The sequence below is a fragment of the Globicephala melas genome, chromosome 14, assembly GCF_963455315.2.
Source record: "Globicephala melas chromosome 14, mGloMel1.2, whole genome shotgun sequence".
Classification (NCBI taxonomy): domain Eukaryota; kingdom Metazoa; phylum Chordata; class Mammalia; order Artiodactyla; family Delphinidae; genus Globicephala; species Globicephala melas.
The window spans coordinates 28873577-28895440 of NC_083327.1; the positions used below are offsets into that span (position 1 = coordinate 28873577).

Genomic DNA, 21864 nt, shown 5'->3' on the forward strand with positions numbered 1-21864 from the left:
GACTCATCAAGAAAAAGAGGGACAGGGCTCAAATCAATAAAATAAGAAAAGAAAAAGTTACAGTGGGCACCTCAGAAATACAAAGGATCATAAGAGATTACTACAAGCAGCTATGTGTCAATAAAATAGATAACCTGGAAGAAATGGACAAACTCTTAGAGATGTACAACCTCCCAAAACTAGACCAGAAAGAAATAGAAAATATGAACAGACCAATCCAAAGTACTGCAATTGAAACTGTGATTTAAAAACTCCCAACAAACAGAAGTCCAGGACCAGATAGCTTCACAGGCGAATTCTACCAAACATTTAGAGAAGAGTTAACACCTATCCTTCTGAAACTATTGCAAAAAAATCACAGTGGAAGGAACACTCCCAAGTTCATTCTACGAGGCCACCATCACCCTGATACCAAAACCAGATAAAGTTATCACAAAAAATAGGAAATTACAGGCTAATATCACTGATGAACATAGATGCAAAAATCCTCAAAATACTAGCAAATCAAATCAAACAATACATTAAAAGGATCATACACCATGATCAAATGTACACCATGATTTACTCCAGGGATGCAAGGATTCTTCAATATATGCAAATCAATCAGTGTAATACAGCACATCAACAAACTGAATAAAAACCATATGATCATCTCTGTAGATGCAGAAAAAGCTTTTGACAAAATTCAACACCCATTTATGATAAAAACTCTCCAGAAAGTGAGCACAGAGGGAACATACCTCAACATAATAAAGGCCATATTTGACCAACCTACAGCTAACATCATGCTCGACAGTGAAAAGTTGAAGGCATTTCCTCTAAGATCAGGAAAAGGACAAGGATGCCCACTCTTGCCACTATTAGTCAACATAGTTTTGGAAATCCTAGCCATGGCATTCAGAGAAGAAAAAGAAATAAAAGGAATCCAAATTGGAAAAGAAGTAAAACTGTCACTGTTTGCAGATGACATATTATACATAGAAAATCTAAAGATGCTACTAGAAAACTACAAGAGCTCATCAATGAAATGGGTAAAGTTGCAAATGGGTAAAGATACAAAATTAATACACAGAAATCGTTTGCATTCCTATACACTAACAATGAATGATCAGAAAGAGAAATTAAAAAAAAATCCATTTACCATAGCATCAAAAAGAATAAAATACCTAGGAATAAGCCTACCTAAGGAGGCAATAGACCTGCACTCTAAAAACTATAAGATGCTGATAAAAGAAATCAAAGATAACACGAACAGATGGAAAGATATACCATGTTCTTGGATTGGAACAATCAATACTGTCAAAATGACTGTACTACCCAAGGCAATCTACAGGTTCAATGCAATCCCTATCAAATTACCAATGGCATTCTTCACAGAACTAGAACAAAAAAATCTTAAAATTTGTGTGGAGACACAAAAGACCCCAAATAGCCAAAGCAATCTTGAGAAAGAAAAATGGAGCTGGAGGAATCAGGTTCCCTGACTTCAGACTGTACTACAAAGCTACAGTTCAAAACAGTATGGTAGTGGCACAAAAACAAATATAGATCCATGGAACAGGATAAAAAGCCCAGAAATAAACCCATGAACCTATGGTCAATTAATATATGATAAAGGTGGCAAGAATATACAATGGAGAAAGGACATTCTCTTCAATAAATGGTGCTGGGAAAACTGGACAGCTACATGCAAAAAAAATGAAATTAGAATATTCTTTAACACCATACACAAAAATAAAGTCAAAACGGATTAAAGACCTAAATGTAAGACTCGAGACTATAAAACTCTTAGAGGAAAACATAGGCAGAACACTCTTTTACATAAATCACTGCAATAGCTTTTTTGATCCGTCTCCTAGAGTAATGGAAATAAACACAAACAAATGGAACCTAGTTAAACTCAAAAGCTTTTGCACAGCAAAGGAAACCATAAACAAAACGAAAAGACAACCCATAGAATGGGAGAAAATATTTGCAAATGATGTGGCCAACAAGGGGTTAATCTCCAAAATTTTCAAACAGCTCATGTGACTCAATGTCAAAAAACAAACAACCCAATCAAAAAATGGGTAGAAGGGGCTTCCCTGGTGGTGTAGTGGTTGAGAGTCTGCCTGCCGACGCAGGGGACACGGGCTTGTGCCCCGGTCCGGGAAGATCCCACATGCCGCGGAGCGGCTGGGCCCGTGAGCCGTGGCCGCTGAGCCTGCACATCTGGAGCCTGTGCTCCACAATGGGAGAAGCCACAACCGTGAGAGGACCGTGTACTGCAAAAAAAAAAAAAAAAAAAAAAGGGCAGAAGACCTAAATAGACATTTCTCCAAAGAAGACATACAGATGGCCAAGAGGCACATGAAAAGATGCTTAACATTGCGAATTATTAGAGAAATGTAAGTCAAAACTACACTGAGATATCACCTTCCACCAGTCAGAATGGCCATCATCAAAAAAATCTAGAAACAATAAATGCTGGAAAGGGTATGGAGAAAAGGGAACCCTCCTACATCGTTGGTGGGAGTGTAAATTGATACAGCCACTATGGAGAACAGTATTGAGGCTCCTTAAAAACTAAAAATAGAGCTGCCATGTGATCCGGCAATCCTACTCCTGGGCATAAATCTGGAGAAAAACATGGTTTGAAGGGATACATGCCCCATTGTTCACTGCAGCACTGTTTACGATAGCCAAGACATGGAAGCAACCTAAATGTTCATCGACAGTTGAATGGATAAAGATGTGGTACATATATACAATGGAATATTACTCAGCCATTAAAAAGAATGAAATAATGCCATTTGCAGCAACATGGACGGACCTGGAGACTATCATACTAAGTGAAGTCAGACAGAGAAAGACAAATATATGATATCGCTTATATGGGGAATCTAAAAAAAAATGATGCAAATGAACTTATTTACAAAACAAAAACAGACTCACAGACAGAGTACAAACTTATGGTCACCAGGGATGACAAAGGGTGGGGGGAGGGATAGATTGGGAGTTTAGGACTGACATGTCCACACTGCTATATTTAAAATAGATAACCAACAAGAACCTACTGTATAGCACAGGGAACTTTGCTCAAGTCTGTAAGAACCTAAATGGGGAAAGAATTTGATAAATAATAGATACATGTATATGTAGAACTGAATCACTTTGCTGTACACCTGAAACTAACACATTGTTAATCAACTATAACTCCAATATAAAATAAAAATTAAAAAAAAAATTTTACGCTCCAAAGCATTGAATAAATTCTGAGATGTGATTTGTGAGGGGAAAAAAAAAAAGAGAATTACAGGTCAGAGTGGTGGAGAAAATAGTATAGATGTTAAAAATATCAAAGTTTAAATTTTTCGTAAGTCACAAATCTATAGTATTCTTGGATTCTAAGTGTACTGCTGGCTAAGATTAATGAAGGTCACACTTAAATAGTTCACAGATTGGTCTGTTAATATCCAGAAGGACTAAAGTAATTTTCTTTGGTCTTGAAAATACCAGCCAATAACCTCTCTCATTAGACTGACCCTTCTGGATTCTAGTCAAAGCTTATTTAACTGTCATTTGTAGGATTCAGCCACAAGCCTGTCAAATGTTGAGAAAGCATACTGTTCTATTTTTTTCTACTACTTGATTTAGCACAGACTATTTGATCCATTTCAAGGGCAACCCAAATAAGAGAAAGGCTGAGGTGCTCTTAAACTAATACTTGTTCAAAGATGGAGAATTGGACTTGTTAGTAATACTGACCCATGTAAAATATAAAAAAATAGATTCCTGAGGAAAGTCAGGTGCTCTTCTTTATTCAGTGGGTGTGTAAGCAAACGTCTGGCACAGAGGTTGACTCTAATCTGGTCGCTGTGGATGACAAGCAGCAGGTAAAGGAACAGCTGCCTAAGTGTGCAAGTGATTAGTCTGTGTTGCCAGATCACCTCCACTGCTCTTCATTTATGATTACTTCTTTTTGGCTGGAGGATATGCTGCCAAGCCGGCATCTCCTTCTCCCAAATGCCTTCTTTCTGCCAGTTTACAGGGGAGTGTTTTGGAGAAAAACTGCCAACACTTCCTTTCCCATCTTACAGATTAAATAAATTGCATCTGCTTAACACACACAGCCTCTGTTGGCCCAGGGAACCAGACAAGCTGTTTGGACAGTGACCTCAACTGATATTTTGTGTTCTAGAAATGTATTCAGTTGAGGAAGGGATACCACGAATGGCATGAAAACCTTGCTCTTTCTTGGGTTGCAACCTTGAGCCCAAGTACTGGCTCCACCACCACTTACTAGCTGTGTGATCCTGAGCAAGTCATTGAACATTCTTTGTATCTCAGTTTTCTTCTCTGTAACCGGAATAATAATCTTATTTGAGGTATATATTGAAAGACCTCTACTTCCTTATTTAATGAAATACTAGTCAAAATCCCATTGTAATTTTCCTTTTTCTCACAGGGTGGGGGAGTAATACTTGTCAAATTGATCTTGAAGTTTCTCCAGGAAAGGAAAAATACAAGAAGAACCAAGAAATGCTTGAAAATGAATGGGGGAGACATGCCCTACCCAGTCAAAATAACTAAATGTGGTACTGCGGGAAGGTACATAAATCATTGAAAGAGAGAACAAAGAAAAATTTATATGTTGCATATACTAGAGCTATTTAAAATTAATAGTGACAGGCCATATTGTTCAGTAAATGGGATGGGACAGCTAAATGTCCATTTGGGAAAAAAAGCTACAAGGTTTGATATTTTATTCTAGGCTTTAGTTATTTCTTCCTTTATGAGCTTGGATCCCCAAATCTCAAGGGCTTCTTTCATCTAAAATAATGCATTATTACATTAAAGGCTTAAGAATTATCCACTTAGAGCATGACTTCCCTGGTGGCTCAGTGGTTAAGAATCCGCCTGCCAATGCAGGGGACACAGGTTTGTTCCCACATGCTGTGGAGCAACTAAGCCCATGCACCACAACTACTGAGCCTGCTCTCTAGAGCCCGTGAGCCACAACTACTGAGCCCACATGCCACAACTACTGAAGCCCACACGCCTAGAGCCCGTGCTCCGCAACAAACAAGATAAGCCACCACAATGAGAAGCCCGCACACTAACGAAGAGTAGGCCCCGCTCGCCGTAACTAGAGGAAGCCTGCATGCAGCAACGAAGACCCAACGCAGCCAAAAATAAATAAATTAAAAAAAGAATGATCTACTTAGGTGACAGATGAAGGCATGAGAGTGGACAAGATCATTGAAGAAGAGTACCAAGGGGTCTGTGGTTGGAATATTGGGGCATACCTACATTTAGGATGGGGATGGAAGAAGTGGGCCAAAGGTGGCCTGCGTCAATGACCAACTTATTTTTTTAAGGTCATAGAACCCAAGGGAGGAAAGGTTTTAAACAAAGGTAGCTCGGTCTGTGCTCTGTGGTTACCTAGATGGGTGGGATGCAGGGGGAGGGAGGTCCAAGAGGGAGGGGATATATGTATGCATACAGCTGATTCGCCTCGGTGTACAGCAGAAACTAACACAACATTGTAAAGCAATTATACTCCAATAAAAAATTAATTTAAAAAAATGAAGGTTGAGGAAGGTCATATGAAAAGAGGTTAAGATGATTGAAGGCTGGAAGGAACATTATGGGTTAGACACGTAGGACATGACCAGCTTTCCTCAAGAAAGAATTTTCCTAGTAGTAAGATTAAACCAGGGGCTTCCCTGGTGGCGCAGTGGTTGAGAGTCCGCCTGCCGATGCAGGGGACACGGGTTCGTGCCCCGGTGCGGGAAGATCCCACATGCCGCGGAGCGGCTGGGCCCGTGGGCCATGGCCGCTGAGCCTGTGCGTCCGGAGCCTGTGCTCTGCAATGGGAGAGGCCACAACAGTGAGAGGCCCGCGTACCGCAAAACAAAAAAAAAAGTTTAAACCAGCTTTCCTCAAGAAAGGAAATGACCAGCTTTCTTCAAGAAAGAATTTTCCTAGTAGTAAGGTTAAACCAGAATCAGTGAGGTGACAGCAGGCACACACTAACAAAGGATTCTTTCCATATATGGAAAGAGGTGGAACTCCAGCTTAATGGGGAAATAACTGGGGAAGAATTTCCAGAAGCAACTGATTTCTTTGAACCTGCTACTAAGCTATAATACTCTATGTGCTAGACACTGAGCTGTATGTCACCAATTTCCAGAGCAAAGCTGCAAGGTCAATGTTGTTTTCACTTTACAGGTGAGGATTTGTAAGCCAGCATACAAACAACACGTACTAACTAGTTTGGGCTAGTTACTTAAGCAGTCTAAGGCAGTTTTATTAAAGGAGGATAATGCTACCTACACCTTGACACTGTTCTGAAGATTAAATTATTAAATTATGTATATACAAACATAACATACATATCTATGTATGTACAAACGTGTACAAACACAAACAGAAATGTGTAGAATAGTACTTTGCAGGAACTTAATACATATTCCTGGCACCACACTTGAGAAAAATAGCAATGCGTAAGGTACAGTCATGGTGGCATAACTGAATTTAACTGCAGGCTTTCTTTTATGTGTACCCAGCTTTATTTTGAACAACCACCTTTAACGTACAGGTTTCTCCTCTTCTTTTGTTAGGTATTGGATGTGAGCAGAGAAGGCAAAGAAGAAGTATTCTACGGGCCTACACTTCCTTTTGCTTCCAATGGAATAGCAGCATGCTTCCTCCCAGCTCCGTATTTCACATGCCCTAACCTTCAAACTCTTCAAGTGCCTCATCACAGGATTGGCACCATCTGAAAAGCCAGTGCTCTCTTAACAACCAGCATGAACACGAGGAAGAAAAAGGCCTGACTTTTGGATACTGGGCATGAAAATACTCAGTGCTCAATGCTTCCTTGTTTTGTTTTCTAGATCTTCTATTCAGATAAACATTAGCAAAAAATGAACAGTTTTCTAAAATACACATTATTGAAAACGCTTGTCACGCTTCTCAGTGTGTGTCAATGTACAGCACAATATGTATGACTTTTATGGTGGTGTAGCTTAGTGCTAACTTAATGGTCCATGGATCTTTTAAGCATTCTTTGTACACTTTGTCTAATCAGTGCTGTCCAGGACATTACCCTCTTAGTAAGGCAGTTTATTCCACAAGTACTGCCATCAATGATCTTAAAAAAAAATTGTCAGTACTTAATCTCTTTACTACTTAAGCCTGGGATTGTAATTTTTCTTTTAAAAATTTAACATTATACAGCCCTGCTGTATAAGTAGAGGCTCATCATTATGACATCATAAATTTTTAAATGCCGTATTTTATTCAAGGTAATACAAATAATAGAAGTACACCAGAACAGCAGATGGAATACCCAGATTTTTCACCTTGGTTGCTCTGTTACCTTGGGCCAGGAGCTTAACTTTACATTGCTTCAGTTTTCTCACTTTTTAAGGAGGGCAATTATTGATTTCCATATTAATTCAGAAGAATGTTTTAAGGATTAGGCAAATGCTCTGAAGTACTTTGCCTAAGAAAAAAAAATGTCACTCAAATTACAAGGTATTTTACTGTTTTAGAACCTTGTAACTGAAAAAGATTATTTTTGAAGTTTAAAAATTACTAGATAGAACTTGGAACACAAGCTATGAGATAAATGATTCTGAAAAGCATGTGAAAGAGACATGCTAATTATGAAAAAGGGAGTTTACTAAAGCCAAAGATTCCTAAACTTGTATAAACACTTGCCTAAAATAATAAGTCTCTCAAACATTTCATCTAAGCTCATTTAGTGAAAAATGACATTTTAAAGCTCAGAAAAAATTAGTTGTACTAATTTCGGTACCATAAAGTGCTCTGACATAAATTTGAACCTAGTATCAGTAGTTCTAATAAAAGTTTTTCCACTTTGTTAAAGGTTATGTCAATCTTGAGCACTTGTGGGATTCTTCTCTACCACCAATACATATTTTATTACTACCATTTTTAATAATGCGTGAGAATTTTTTTAGGCTAGGTTTTCGGATTTGCTTTGTCTATAACAAAAAATAAAAAATAAAACAACTCAATAATCGTATTTGAACATAAATTCAACAAGTATAACATGAGTTTTTCCCCTTATTCTTGTTAGGATAAGTCACCTTTATTAAAAGGAAGATTTTACTTTTTTTCCTTAGTTTAATCATTCAGCAATCCTTGCTTAATGGGAAATTGTCATTTTATTCATGTAACCACTTTTAGTAATCAGAAGTGAAAAAAAATATTTTTATTCCTAAATACAGAATTCACTAACTTTATATGATACCTAAAACATTAATTAAAAAATATATATATATAAATAAAACTTTTGGCTATTTAGATTAAAGGCCGGGAAGGGAGACTAGGGGTAAGAAAAAAATGGTAAATTTTTAAAAGAACAGATTTTGTTTACACAAACAAAAAGCCTTAAGAATATTTGTACAGTTCTGAAAAGTGAAAATTGATAATTGACATTTAGAAGGAAAACAGAGAGTCTATTTAAAAGGTATAAACCATCTAAATTAAGTTTTTAAAATGCCTTACCATGTCAGGAAAATGGTCTCCAGCGTTTCAGAAATCTTTTCAACAAGGACCTAAACAAGAATTTCAGATTTACTAAAATTTTTACTTGACACACAGATTTTCCATCCAGCAGTTTTACCTTATAAAACCTTAAAATCTATTTTTAATCCCAGACTCTCTACCCAATTAATGAAAGGGAAGGTCTAAAAGTGAACTTGCTTGAATGATAAACGGAAAGGCAGCCTGAGATTATTGTAATTTCTGTGTACACTTCTATTTATTTAAAACAAACGAGTATATATTATCAAACCTCTCCTCAGTGAACTTTAATGTATTATTCTGTAATATTACAGAATTGAAGTCAGAATTTTTAAAAGTTTTACATAGTTTCCAGAAACACTTATAGACAAAGAACAGCATCCAAAGTACAGCACCCCTCCCCTAAAAAGAAAAAACTTAGATCCCTTATAATTCGATCCTTCCCTCAAATTACTGATCATAAGAGCTAATTAAGAAAAATTCTAGAAAACAATGTTTGGTCATATAAACCAAGGCCCACTGAAACTATTCAAATATATGTTCTCCATTTAAGTGAACTATCCTACAGTAATTCATCTTCCATTTTTACTCTTCAAAGTTAAAGACCATATTGTATTTATATTTAAATTATTAATTTGAATTTCCAAAAGACTATGAAGCTTCCAACAGTTTAAACATCATTTCAAGATTTTACTTTAAAAAAGAAAAAGCAGTAACACAGATATTAGCAGTGTTCTTACTCTAGGAGGAAAAGCCAGAAAAGACATGAATCTCTAAAATAAAATAATATGTACGTAAAATGCAATAAAATTCCTTAGATTTTTAAGAACAAAATGCCAATTGGTTATTTTTAGGGTGTTTTTCATCCTTTTTCTCTTCTCAGTTTAACCACATGTATTACACTGTATACCCTTCAGCCATTACAATAGCTGAAAAATTAACTTTTCTTTGTTTTAGCGGAGTATAAAAGCAACAGGAATAATAAGATAAAAATTATTCCTGTAGGTAACACGGTTCATTTTTATTTTGGTTTTCAAAGAGTCAATCTGTCATAAAGAGGCAGTTGAATAATCACAGGTGCAGTGTAAGTTGAATATATACATTTTTTATTATATCTCATTACTATATACACAAATAACTTAAAGCATGCATATGCCCAGAATTTTTCTAAAAGCACAATCCACAAATGCAATGAACTGGATAACTATCAGCACACCAAAAACTTCAGTAAGCAGAAGTTGGTAAGTTCATTTGGTACTGATTTTGGTAATCTTACCAAACATAGTTTATCACAGAATCAAAATATAAATCTCATATCTTATTAAATATGTGAAAGAATACGCTATTTTGCTAGCTTCCCAAACCAACTGTTTTAAGCAAACAAAGCACGTTATTTATACTAGCATACTCTATACTTGACTGACAGGGCAATATTTTTAACCCTAGGAGGAGTAGGCAGGAGATCAGTTTTTGGAAAATGTAAGGTTTATGTAAAAAGTCTATCAGTCAAAAAGCAGTGGTTTAGTACAGAGAACACAGTTTTCGGTGAGGTTTCTATGATATCTATCTTTTATCTTTGAAACACAAGTGCTATGTTACTGTGTAGGATTAGGGAAGGTACGTTTCCTAAAGGCTTTTCCCAACTGCAAAGGCTCATCAAATTTTTATATGATATATAATCCTAACAAAGGGGAAGTAAAAATAAAAACTGCCAAAGATTCTGTGAAAGTACATGGAAATGGGCTCATGTAATTGGTTAAGAACAAAGTAGGTTTAAAAATTTATGATGAAGCATGGAAGAAGATAAAAATAACAATGCATAATGAAAACACACACATAGTCTAACAACTCACAAATAATATTTTACTTACCCCCCAAAATAGAAAAAGTCAAATATGCTTAGTAAGAAAAGAAAAATATGCTAGGGATAAGTAAAGATATAAAAAGTTTTAAACTTTGAAACTCTTCTAATACAAATGAACAAAGTACTAAACGATTTTTGTGCAGCGACAATACTCCATGTTTTTTTCGTCCCCTATGGAAACCTAATTAAATGTTCAACTGAAATTTAAATCGTAACCAAATCTGTGTCTAATAAAGTCCTTTCATCACCCTGTTGTCTTTCAATCATCTCTTCTACACTCCATCTGATATTTTAAAGAAATTATTTGAGTGGAATAATTACATATCCAACATGTATATTTTAATTTTCTTCCTATTTAAGTGCCTTAAGGTTAGGTTTCTATAGAAATGATGGTATTCTAATTGGCAAACTGAGTGAGGCCCACAGCGTAGAATGAACATGTCATTCAGAGAAAGCAGCTAAGACAGTCTGCTTTCCTGCTTGAGGTAAGTTTGGAAACAGAAGGTATAGCGTCAGATGGCAGAAGCCTCCTGACTGAAGGGCTTGAATGTCAGCTTATTAACAATGGGAAGTAAATGGAGGTCCTTGAGCAGAAAAGTAAGAAGAAGAAAGAAGTATTTTAGGAACACTAATGTCAAAACTATGTGAAGAATAAATTTCAGGAGTCCAGAGATAAGGAGATTATAGTACCCAATAGAAAAATGTTTGGATGCATGAAATGGCAAGAAGAAAAAAATCACAAGAGCCTATAAGGTGATCAAATGAAAAGTGGGGAGCAATGAATCCAAGAAATGTCACGGCTAAGTGACTTGGAAAAGTGGTGTATTCTCTGGGTAGAAAACGAAGGCATGAGCTAGACTGGAAACGAAGATGATAAGGGCAGCTTGACATGTTGCCTTGAGATTTCAGGAGAATCCAACTAGACAGGTTTAGAGAAAAATTAGCACTACAGATAGAAAAAAATTATAAGCTAGTTTTATCAGTTCACTACTACAAGAATGTTGAGACAGAGCAGGTGAAGGGCTAGATCTTACCAGTAGGGACAAGAAAGAAGAACGTGTATGTAGGAAGGAGCGATACTGCTGAGGAAGGGATCAGAAGATAAAAGAAAATGCAATGTCACAGAGGCCCCAAAGACCAAGAAAAATGAGAACACATTCCAGATTTGGCCCAAAGAGAATGGCCTACCTTACAATGGTAGAAGCAGCCTCCTCAGGGATTACAGGGTTTTTAGGGGAAAAGGAACATTAACGAAGCAAGTATAGGTACTCTTTAGTCTGGAAATGGAAAAAGACAAGACTATAGTAATAATTTACGGGTCAGTGAAGATTCTTAAGAAATGGAACAGAGTCATACATATTCTTTTTTTCTTCAATAAAACAGCTTCTTTAAAACTTTACTGATACATAAATTTAAAAATACATATATATATACATACACAGGTATTGTTACAGACTTTTTCTTGTTACTGATTTTTTTATGTATAAACTTTAGTTATTCTTAGTATCTACAGCTATACACCCTAATGCATGATTCAGCAGCAGATTTTCTTAACCCTTAAAAAGTTTCATAAGCTAAGGAGCAAGATTCTCCAAGATATCTTTATCAATTTCCCTTGGGGGTGAAAAAATATATATATACACACACACACACACACATAAACTCTTTAAAGGCATCCCATTAAATAGTTTAAATTTCAATTGCTACAACTTGCAAAATAATGCATCATTTATTTAATAAGTCACTATCGTAATGAAAAGAAACTCATTGCTATGAAGTCTTAGTAACCTTAAAGAGGCTTTCATTCATCCCATTTGTTGAATTAAAAACAGTTTATTTGGGGCGAAAATAAACCATTTATATGTCATGAAGTCCTTTAGACTTCACAGATTACAATTAGGAAAGGGCTATTATCTACAGTTTCCCGACTGCAATGCATTTCATTTTAAAAGATACTTCTTGAGTCAGAAAGGGTTGAAATGTTTTCCTGAAGGAATAGTAGAACCATGATAAACACTAGATACTCAAGAAAAAAAACAATAAATTATTTCAAACTTAGCAAACATGACATGTAAGAAAACATTGAAAAGAAGTGCGATCTTCATCTAGGACGTACCATTAGAGAAAGAGGAACAAAATTAGGAAGTGTTCTTCACCTTTGTGCATGAGATAGAGTGATCATGTCTGTACACCACCAAACAGAACATAGGTCAACAAATACTTTCACATACATTTAAATTATATGATTATAATTATAAATCAATTATCCCACTGATTCCTACCAGAACATTGTGAAATTTAAAAAAGGGTTATTATTCATTTTTCTCCATGAAGAAACTGAGGCTCAGAAAGGTTAAGAACTTGCTCAAGGTCACAAAGCAGAGCTGGGTTTGAGACCCAGGTGGGTTCCCAACACTAAGATTGGAGCTCTTTTTACCAAATAATGCTCATTAGAAAAAGGAGTCAAGGACAAAAGCCCAACTGGTGGAATGAATCTGAATGAAATAGTTAAAGGGTTGAGAGATGAGCTGCTACAGGAAACAAAACTGGCTCCCTTCAAACATGTAAGATGCTAGCTTATAAAAGGCTCTAATTGAAGAGCAAGGAGATAAATCAGCTGACTTCTCAGACCTCTTCTGTTAATTTTGTAAACTTAAAAATTTCCAGAATATTATTTATTCTCTTTTCTTAAAGGCTTTTGTTTATCCTCCTCCTGATCTGTCTTTTAATGACAACTCCAAACGAAAGGATGAGTAGAGGAAAACATCTGGCAACCGTTGGAACCCAAGTATTGATATAAACACTGTTGGCCCAAGTTAAAAAAAAATACATATTATCTGTATAATCATTTAGCCAGATTCAGTCTCATTCCTCATAGAGTTAAGTGTGCTTTGTAAGGATTTTATTAACTTGCCTCACTCATAGTATAAAAAAGGATAACAAATACACTGTTCTATCTCCTGACCACCCCTCCAAAAAAGACCCAGCATAGGGCAGCCAGGTAATTTGAAATAGTATCATAATAAAATATAACTCATAAGAAAACAAAAACAAAACAGAAATAAATTACTCACAAGGCAGAAAGTCACATTACAGTAAAATGGCCATGGATCAACCAATACAAACCTGCTTAGACATACACACATAACACTCCCAGTTAGGAAAAGCTTCTTTAGTTTCACTAAAACCTCTTCAAAATAGAATGCAGTTTTACCAAGTTCGAAAGCTCCTATAACATATTTAATTAACTTTTATTTCCTTATTTATATACTTTATACTTACAGGTATGAAAGGAAAAAAATCCTAGAAAGTATTTTTAACAGAACATTATACAATTAATTAAAAGTACGAGTCAGAATGGTGCAAAGTGACTTTAGATAGTTATAATTAATATTGAGGATGAATCACAAAATAGATTTAATATTATCATCTTGTAGTCTTTGTATCTCATCTTGTCCCACTTGTCCTAGGTGAGATAAAAGTTTGCTATAGGCTTCCCTATAAAGAAAAAAGAAAAGAAGACAGATATATATTTACTACATTTTCCACTATTTTTCATTTAAGTCTTTACAGACTGAGCCTGCTTGAATGTCTACTTGTCTATACACACCATACACGATGTAATTAAAGTACTTTGACTCTTTAACATACTACTTTTGGACATATGAATTATAGTATGAGTAATGACCCTTCTAAAACAATCTCTTTAGGAAATACAGACTTATACCCCCCCCATGTTTCATTACTCTAAATAGTCCAGCATTATCTTCAGCTGGGTTGTAATCTATTAAAAAAAAAAAAAAAAAAAGCCTTGATCTATTTCTGACCAAAACCCATATTATCTAGTTGAGTCACTAATCTTATTCACTGGAACACACTCCAAATTTTTATAAGTGGAAAACAGGCCATTTCTAGAAAATGAATCTATATTTCATAATCATTGTCCAAAAGGATATAATCAAATTATCAAACATACCTTTGTGCAATATTTCTGCCAAGGCCCCATTTCTGCTCTGAACTCTTCAGAGATTGAGTAAGGGTTGAAATCAAGTGGATAACAACCTGTTGGTCCAATACTGCTACTGTTTCTAAAATGCTGTAAATCTGATAATCATATCTCATACCATAATCCTCGATAAATTTCCTGAAAGTAAAACAAGTTACTTAGAATTACTTCTGGGGCAATTCCTTGGGCTGGTATCTGTATGGCAACAAGCTGTAACCTGAACACAAGAAAGATCATTTCATGTAAGATTACCATAAGGATTTAGATGCCATATGAACACTATTTAACACTTGAAAATAAAGAACAGAAATGGCTTCAGTATGAGCTATGAACAGAGTGGTGGCATTAGGAGAAAGGGAAAGGGAAGAGCTGGAATCCCAGGTGGAAGAATAAGGGGGAAAAATCTAATCTCAGGGACTTTTTTGCTATAGTGTGCATGATGAAATCTAGATGGTCAGGATGTAGAAGAGACTAAAACAGCAAAGAGTCCAGTTTCCTAGTTATTTTGTATATCTTTTAGTTATTGCTAACTCTAGATAAATCAAACAATATTTCTATGAGGAAAGCAAGTTATTTGAAATAATTTTTATATTCTTTAACCGATCAAGAGACTTTAGACCCATAGAAGACCTTTTATTAATAAGAATTATATATTTTAATCCTAAAATTTCCACTCTCTCCCCCCAAGAAAATAAAAGTCACCTAGCTCAATAAATTGTACTTAACAAACATGCAATCTTTGTTCATATAAAATCCTTCCTCCTCTTAGGGTTTTACAGTTTTCATAAATCCAGTATTTATTTCAAATGATCACAATTTAAATAAACTGTAAACAACTGACAAGTGCCAACTATGTGATGAGAAAGAAAACTGAGGAACCAAAAATCTAACACAGAATGAAGGAAATGGACCCAAACTATTTATCACGGTAGTGCTAGGGTAGAGATACATGAAATAAAGGCGAACTGGTAGAAACTGTGAGGAAGAAATACTTAGAAGTACCGCCCTAACAGAAAGCATAAGACTCTATAGGGTGCAAGGCAGGAAAATAAAAACAAAACAGAAAATGTTTCTCAAGTTGCAGTTATTCTTGTGAAGGAACAACAGATCTACAAAGTCTATGCTTCACAATTACATACAATGGAGCTTTCTGGGTCCACAGCACCTAAAGTGAGTAGGAAAACCAGTGACAGGCACTTTCACAGTGGATCCTGAGTAGCATGTTTAGCAGCTCCAAAGCCTGTACACCTGTCATCATGACTCACGTTTCCCACTTTTTCCTCTTAAACACATGCAAGAATCTTCCTTACTAAATTCTCAGGTAATTTTACATCAGCTCACTTATCTTTCTCCTTGGTACTTTTATTTTTTAATAAAACAACATAGCAAAACCACTGCCAAAAATACAATAATTGAAACTACAAACAAGTAGTAACACATTATGTTTTGGATAATTAGTTATTTAAAAAACATGTTGGCTGTCAAATGGCTGGCAATAGTCTTCTTGCCAGTTGGCATATTTTCCAGTTACCTAAACACAGAAGTCAGCTGGGCGGCAGGTTCTCCTCCTGACCCCACTTGGCAGGCTTTGACCATGTATTGCAGGTTCTCGGTGGCCAGCCTTTTAACTAGGAGGAAAATTTACAGCATTACACATTTTGTCTGGTTTGACCATCTGGATCCTCATTTTTATGAGCGCTCTAGATTTAGAAAAACATGTTGTTTTCTTAAAGTATCTACATGCTTTTTTGTTATTTTTCAAAGCGAAACAGTTATGAGCTTTTGTTTTGTTGTAAAGTCTCCCTGTCTTCCATTTTAAGAAAATATAAAACACTTAACAAATCTATTTTTTACAACCCTGTAACTGAAAAAACACATGTGAAGATAAGTCTTTCTGTTAGAAAAGAGCCCATATTCAAAAACACTCCCGTATCCTAACCTTGCAAACACTGTTACATACTGATTAAAGATAACCTTTAATAATTCAGCTGATTTAGAGACAAGCAGGTTGATTTTTTTAATTCATAAGCATATTCTTCCCACTAACAAACATATATGTAGAAAATTAGAAACAGTTTACCTTCACTTAAAATTAGCAATATATATATATAAAATCAACTATTTGTGATGCTAATTTTGTTTTGAAAGAGAGCAAAGTTACAAAAAGAACATTTATGTTCTTTCAGTATTTAACCAAATCCTTTACAACTGTGCACTTGTACATAAAAACGGCAACAACAAAAAAAAATCAACAAAGAATGTAGAAAATTCACCATGTTCCAAATGCTAATACATTTTTGTTATGCTGTTTTTGGAACATTAAATATAAGTAGCTGGGGAAAAAATTACTTTCTCTAAGAACAAGGAAAATTTAAGAAACTGTAATCCACTATGGCAAGAGTCCAAAACATGTGATGCACATGAAGTTAAATTAATTAAAATGAAGTAGCAGATAATGTTTTCCATAGCACGACGACAGTGGATAAGGAAGATATAGCATACTTGTCTTTATTGAGCAAATAAGTTCTCATATTAGATGTAATCCTAAAGCCAATATAACTGTTTCTTTTTAAAGATGTTTTCTTGAAAAAAACAAAAACAAAACCCACAAGTTCTTCTGTGGAAAAAGTACCAGAACATGAAGAAATAGCCTTCACAAAGTATTAACAGTAAGCATTGTTTTTTTTAAAATAACAGCTTTATTGAGGTATAATTCACAGATAAAAACCAACCTTTTAAAGTGTACAACTCATTGGTTTTTAGTATATTCATAAGAACTTTGAAGTTATCACCACTATCTAATTTCAGAACATTTTCATCACCTCCCCCCCAAACCTTACACCTATTAGCAATCTTTCCCCATTTTCTTCCTCCCCCAGTCCCCGGAGGCACTGATCTTTCTGTCTCTACGGATTGTCTATTCTGGGAATTTCATATAGATGGAATCATACAACATGTGGTCTTATGTGACTGCTTTCTTTTCACTCAGCATAATGTTTTGTTTTTGTTTCACTTAAAAAATTTTATTTATTTATTTTTGATTATACAATGCAGTGTTATCATCAACTATAGTTTCTAACCTATCCTTTAGAGTCTCAGACCTTATTCATCCTATAACTGGAAGTTCATACACTTTTTTTAAAAACATTTTTATTGGAATAAAATTGCTTTACAAATGGTGTTGTTAGTTTCTGCTTTATAACAAAATGAATCAGTTATACATATACTTATGTTCCCATATCTCTTCCCTCTTGCATCTCCCTCCCTCCCACCCTCCCTATCCCACCCTTCTAGCTGGTCAAAAAGCACTGAGCTGATCTCTCTGTGTTCCGCGACTGCTTCCCACTAGCTATCTATTTTACATTTGGTGGTGTATATATATCCATATACACACCACTCTCTCACTTTGTCTCAGCTTACCCTTCCCCCTCCCCATGTCCTCAAGCCCATCCTCTAGTAGGTCTGCGTCTTTATTCCCGTCTTGCCCCTAGGTTCTTCATGACTTTTTTTTTTTTTTTACATTCCATATATATGTGTTAGCATACAATATTTGTTGCTGTCTTTCTGACTAACTTCACTCTGTATGACAGACTCTAGGTCCATCCACCTCACTACAAATAACTCAATTTCGTTTTTTTATGGCTGAGTAATATTCCATTGTATATATGTGCAACATATTTATCCATTCATCTGATGATGGACACTTACGTTGCTTCCATGTCCGGGCTATTGTAAATAGAGCTGCAGTGAACATTGTGGTACATGACTCTTTTTTGAATTATGGTTTTCTCAGGGTATATTCCCAGTAGTGGGATAGCTGGGTCGTATGGTAGTTCTATTTTTAGTTTTTTAACGAACCTTCATACTGTTCTCCATAGTGGCTGTATCAATTTACATTCCCACCAACAGTGTATGAGGGTTCCCTTTTCTCCACACCCTCTTCAACATTTATTGTTTGTAGATTTTTTGATGATGGCCATTCTGACCGCTGTGAGATGATATTGCATCGTAGTTTTGCTTTGCATTTCTCTAATGATAAAAGATGTTGAGCATTCTTTCATGTGTTTGTTGGCAATCTGTATATCTTCTTTGGAGAAATGTCTGTTTAGGTCTTCTGCCCATTTTTGAATTGGGTTTTTTTTTCTTTTTTTTCTTTCTTGATAATGAGCTGCATGAGCTGCTTGTAAATTTTGGAGATTAATCCTTTGTCAGTTGCTTCATTGGCAAATATTTTCTCCCATTCTAAGGGTTGTCTTTTGGTCTTGTTTATGGTTTCCTTTGCTGTGCAAAAGCTTTGAAGTTTCATTAGGTCCCATTTGTTTTTATTTTGATTTCTCTAGGAGGTGGGGCAAAAAGGATCTTGCTGTGATTGATGTCACAGAGGGTTCTGCCTATGGTTTCCTCTAAGAGTTTGATAGTGTCTGGCCTTACATTTAGGTCTTTAATCCATTTTGAGTTTATTTTTGTGTATGGTGTTAGGGAGTGTTCTAATTTCATTCTTTTACATGTAGCTGTCCAGTTTTCCCAGCACCACTTATTGAAGAGGCTGTCTTTTCTCCATTGTATATTCTTGCCTCCTTAATCAAAGACAAGGGGACCATATGTGTGTGGGTTTATCGCTGGGCTTCCCATCCTGTTCCACTGATCTATATTTCTGTTTTTGTGCCAGTACCATACTGTCTTGATTACTGTAGCTTTATAGTATAGTCTGAAGTCCGGGAGCTTGATTCCTCCAGCTCCATTTTTCGTTCTCAAGACTGATTTGGCTATTCGGGGACTTCTGTGTTTCCATACAAATTGTGAAATTTTTTGTTCTAATTCTGTGAAAAATGCCAAGGGTAGTTTGATAGGGATTGCATTGAATCTGTAGATTTTCACAATGTTGATTTTTCCAATCCAAGAACATGGTATATCTCTGAATCTATTTGTGTCACCTTTAATTTCTTTCATCAGTGTCTTATAATTTTCTGCATACAGGTCTTTTGTCTCCTTAGGTAGGTTTATTCCTACGTATTTTATTCTTTTTGTTGCAATGGTAAATGGGAGTGTTTTCTTGATTTCACTTTCAGTTTTTTCATCATTAGTGTATAGGAATGCAAGAGACTTCTGTGCATTAATTTTGTATCCTGCTACTTTACCAAATTCATTGTTTAGCTCTAGTAGTTTTCTGGTAGCATCTTTAAGATTCTCTATGTATAGGATCATGTCATCTGCCAACAGTGACAGCTTTACATCTTCTTTTCTGATTTGGATTCCTTTTATTTCTTTCTCTTCTCTGATTGCTGTGGCTGAAATTTCCAAAACTATGTTGAATAACAGTGGTGAGAGTGGGAAACACCTTGTCTTGTTTCTGATCTTAGTGGAAATGGCTTCAGTTTTTCACCATTGAGGATGATGTTTGCTGTGGGTTTGTCATCCATGGCCTTATTTTGTTTAGGTAAGTTCCTGCTATGCCTACTTTCTGGAGGGTTTTGATCATAAATGGGTGTTGAATTTTGTCAAAAGCTTTCTCTGCATCTATTGAGATGATCATATGGTTTTTCTCCTTCAATTTGTTAATATGGTGTATCACGTTGATTGATCTGCGTATATTGAAGAATCCTTGCATTCCTGGGATAAACCCCACTTGATCATGGTATATGATCCTTTTAATGTGCTGTTGGATTCTGTTTGCTAGTATTTTTGCATCTATGTTAATCAGTGATATTAGTCTGTAGTATTCTTTTCTTGTGACATTTTTGTCTGGTTTTGGAATCAGGGTGATGGTGGCGGCCTCACAGAATAAGTTTGGTAGTGTTCCTCCCTCTGTTATATTTTGGAAGAGTTTGAGAAGGATAGCTGTTAGCTCTTCTCTAAATGTTTGATAGAATTCGCCTGGTGAAGCCATCTGGTCCTGGGCTTTTGTTTCTTGGAAGATTTTTAATCACAGTTTCAATTTCAGTGCTTGTGATTGGTCTGTTCATATTTTCTATTTCTTCCTGGTTCAGTCTCAGAACATTGTGCATTTCTACGAATTTGTCCATTTCTTCCAGGTTGTCCATTTTATTGGCATATAGTTGCTTGTAGTAATCTCTCATGATCCTTTGTGTTCTGCAATATCAGTTGTTACTTCCCCTTTTTCATTTCTATTGATTTGATTCTTCTCGGTTTTTCTTGATGAGTCCGGCTAATGATCAGTTTTGTTTACCTTCTCAAAGAACCAGCTTTTAGTTTTATTGATCTTTTCCATCATTTCCTTCATTTCTTTTTCATTTATTTCTGATCTGATGTTTATGATTTATTTCCTTCTGCTAACTTTGGGTTGTTTTGGTTCTTCTTTCTCTAATTGCTTTAGGTGTAAGCTTAGGTTGTTCATTTGAGATGTTCCTTGTTTCTTAAGGTAGGATTGTATTGCTATAAACTTCCCTCTTAGAACTGCTTTTGCTGAATCCCATAGGTTTTGGGTCACTGTGTTTCCACTGTAATTTGTTTCTAGGTACTTTTTGATTTCCTCTGATTTCTTCAGTGATCTCTTGGTTATTAAGTAGTGTATTGTTTAGCCTCCATGTCTTTGTATCTTTTACAGATTTTTTGCTGTAATTGATATCTAGTCTCATAGCATTGTGGTCAGAAAAGATACTTGATATGATTTCAATTTTCTTAAATTTACCTAGGCTTGATTTGTGACCCAAGATATGATCTATCCTGGAGAACGTTTCATGAGCAATTGAGAAGAAAGTGTATTCTGTTGTTTTTGGATGGAAGGTCCTATAAATATCAATTAAGTCCATCTTGTTTAATGTATCACCTAAACCTTGTGTTTCCTTATTTATTTTCTTTTGGATGATCTGTCATTGGTGAAAGTGGGGTGTTAAAGTCCCCTACTATGATTGTGTTACTGTCGATTTCCCTTTTTATGGCTGTTAGCATTTGCCTTATGTATTGAGGTGCTCCTATATTGGGTGTATAAATATTTACAATTGTTATATCTTTTTCTTGGATTGATCTCTTTATCATTATGTAGTGTCCTTTTTGTCTCTTGTAATAGTCTTTGTTTTAAAGTCTATTCTGTCTGAGAATTGCTACTCCAGCTTTCTTTTGATTTCCATTTGCATGGAACATCTTTTTCCATCCTCTCACTTTCAGTCTGTATGTGTCCCTAGGTCTGAAGTACGTCTCTTGTAGACAGCATATATACAGGTGTTGTTTTCGTATCCATTCAGCCAGTCTATGTCTTTTGGTTGGAGCATTTCATCCATTTACATTTAAGGTAATTATCGATATGTATGTTCCTATTACCATTTTCTTAATTGTTCGGGGTTTGTTATTGTAGGTCTCTTCCTTCTCTTGTGTTTCCTGCCTAGAGAAGCTCCTTTAGCATTTGTTGTAAAGCTGGTTTGGTGGTGCTGAATTCTCTTAGCTTTTGCTTGTCTGTAAAGGTTTTAATATCTCTGTCAAATATGAATGAGATCCT

At 35.5% G+C, this 21864-nt stretch overlaps 2 protein-coding genes across 10 annotated transcripts in view; one reads left to right on the forward strand and one right to left on the reverse strand.

Annotated features, from left to right (window-relative positions):
• Positions 1 to 10674, forward strand: part of KLHL32 (kelch like family member 32) — a 230157-nt gene extending 219483 nt beyond the window's left edge. For 8 of the 9 annotated variants that reach the window (XM_060283355.1, XM_060283356.1, XM_060283354.1 and 5 more), the window contains one exon: positions 6606 to 10674. In XM_060283355.1, coding sequence (XP_060139338.1) covers positions 6606 to 6767 — 162 coding nt within the window. In that variant the 3' untranslated portion in view covers positions 6768 to 10674. Of the gene's footprint in view, positions 1 to 4447; positions 4591 to 6605 lie in introns of all 9 variants that reach the window. The other variant, XM_060283358.1, reaches the window with a different exon arrangement.
• MMS22L (MMS22 like, DNA repair protein) overlaps positions 9504 to 21864 on the reverse strand; it is a 139792-nt gene continuing 127431 nt past the window's right edge. The window contains exons 23-25 of the mRNA XM_030883001.2: positions 15943 to 16039; positions 14382 to 14549; positions 9504 to 13903 (exon numbers count right to left, since the gene is read on the reverse strand). Coding sequence (XP_030738861.1) covers positions 13810 to 13903; positions 14382 to 14549; positions 15943 to 16039 — 359 coding nt within the window. The 3' untranslated portion in view covers positions 9504 to 13809. The remainder of the gene's footprint in view (positions 13904 to 14381; positions 14550 to 15942; positions 16040 to 21864) is intronic.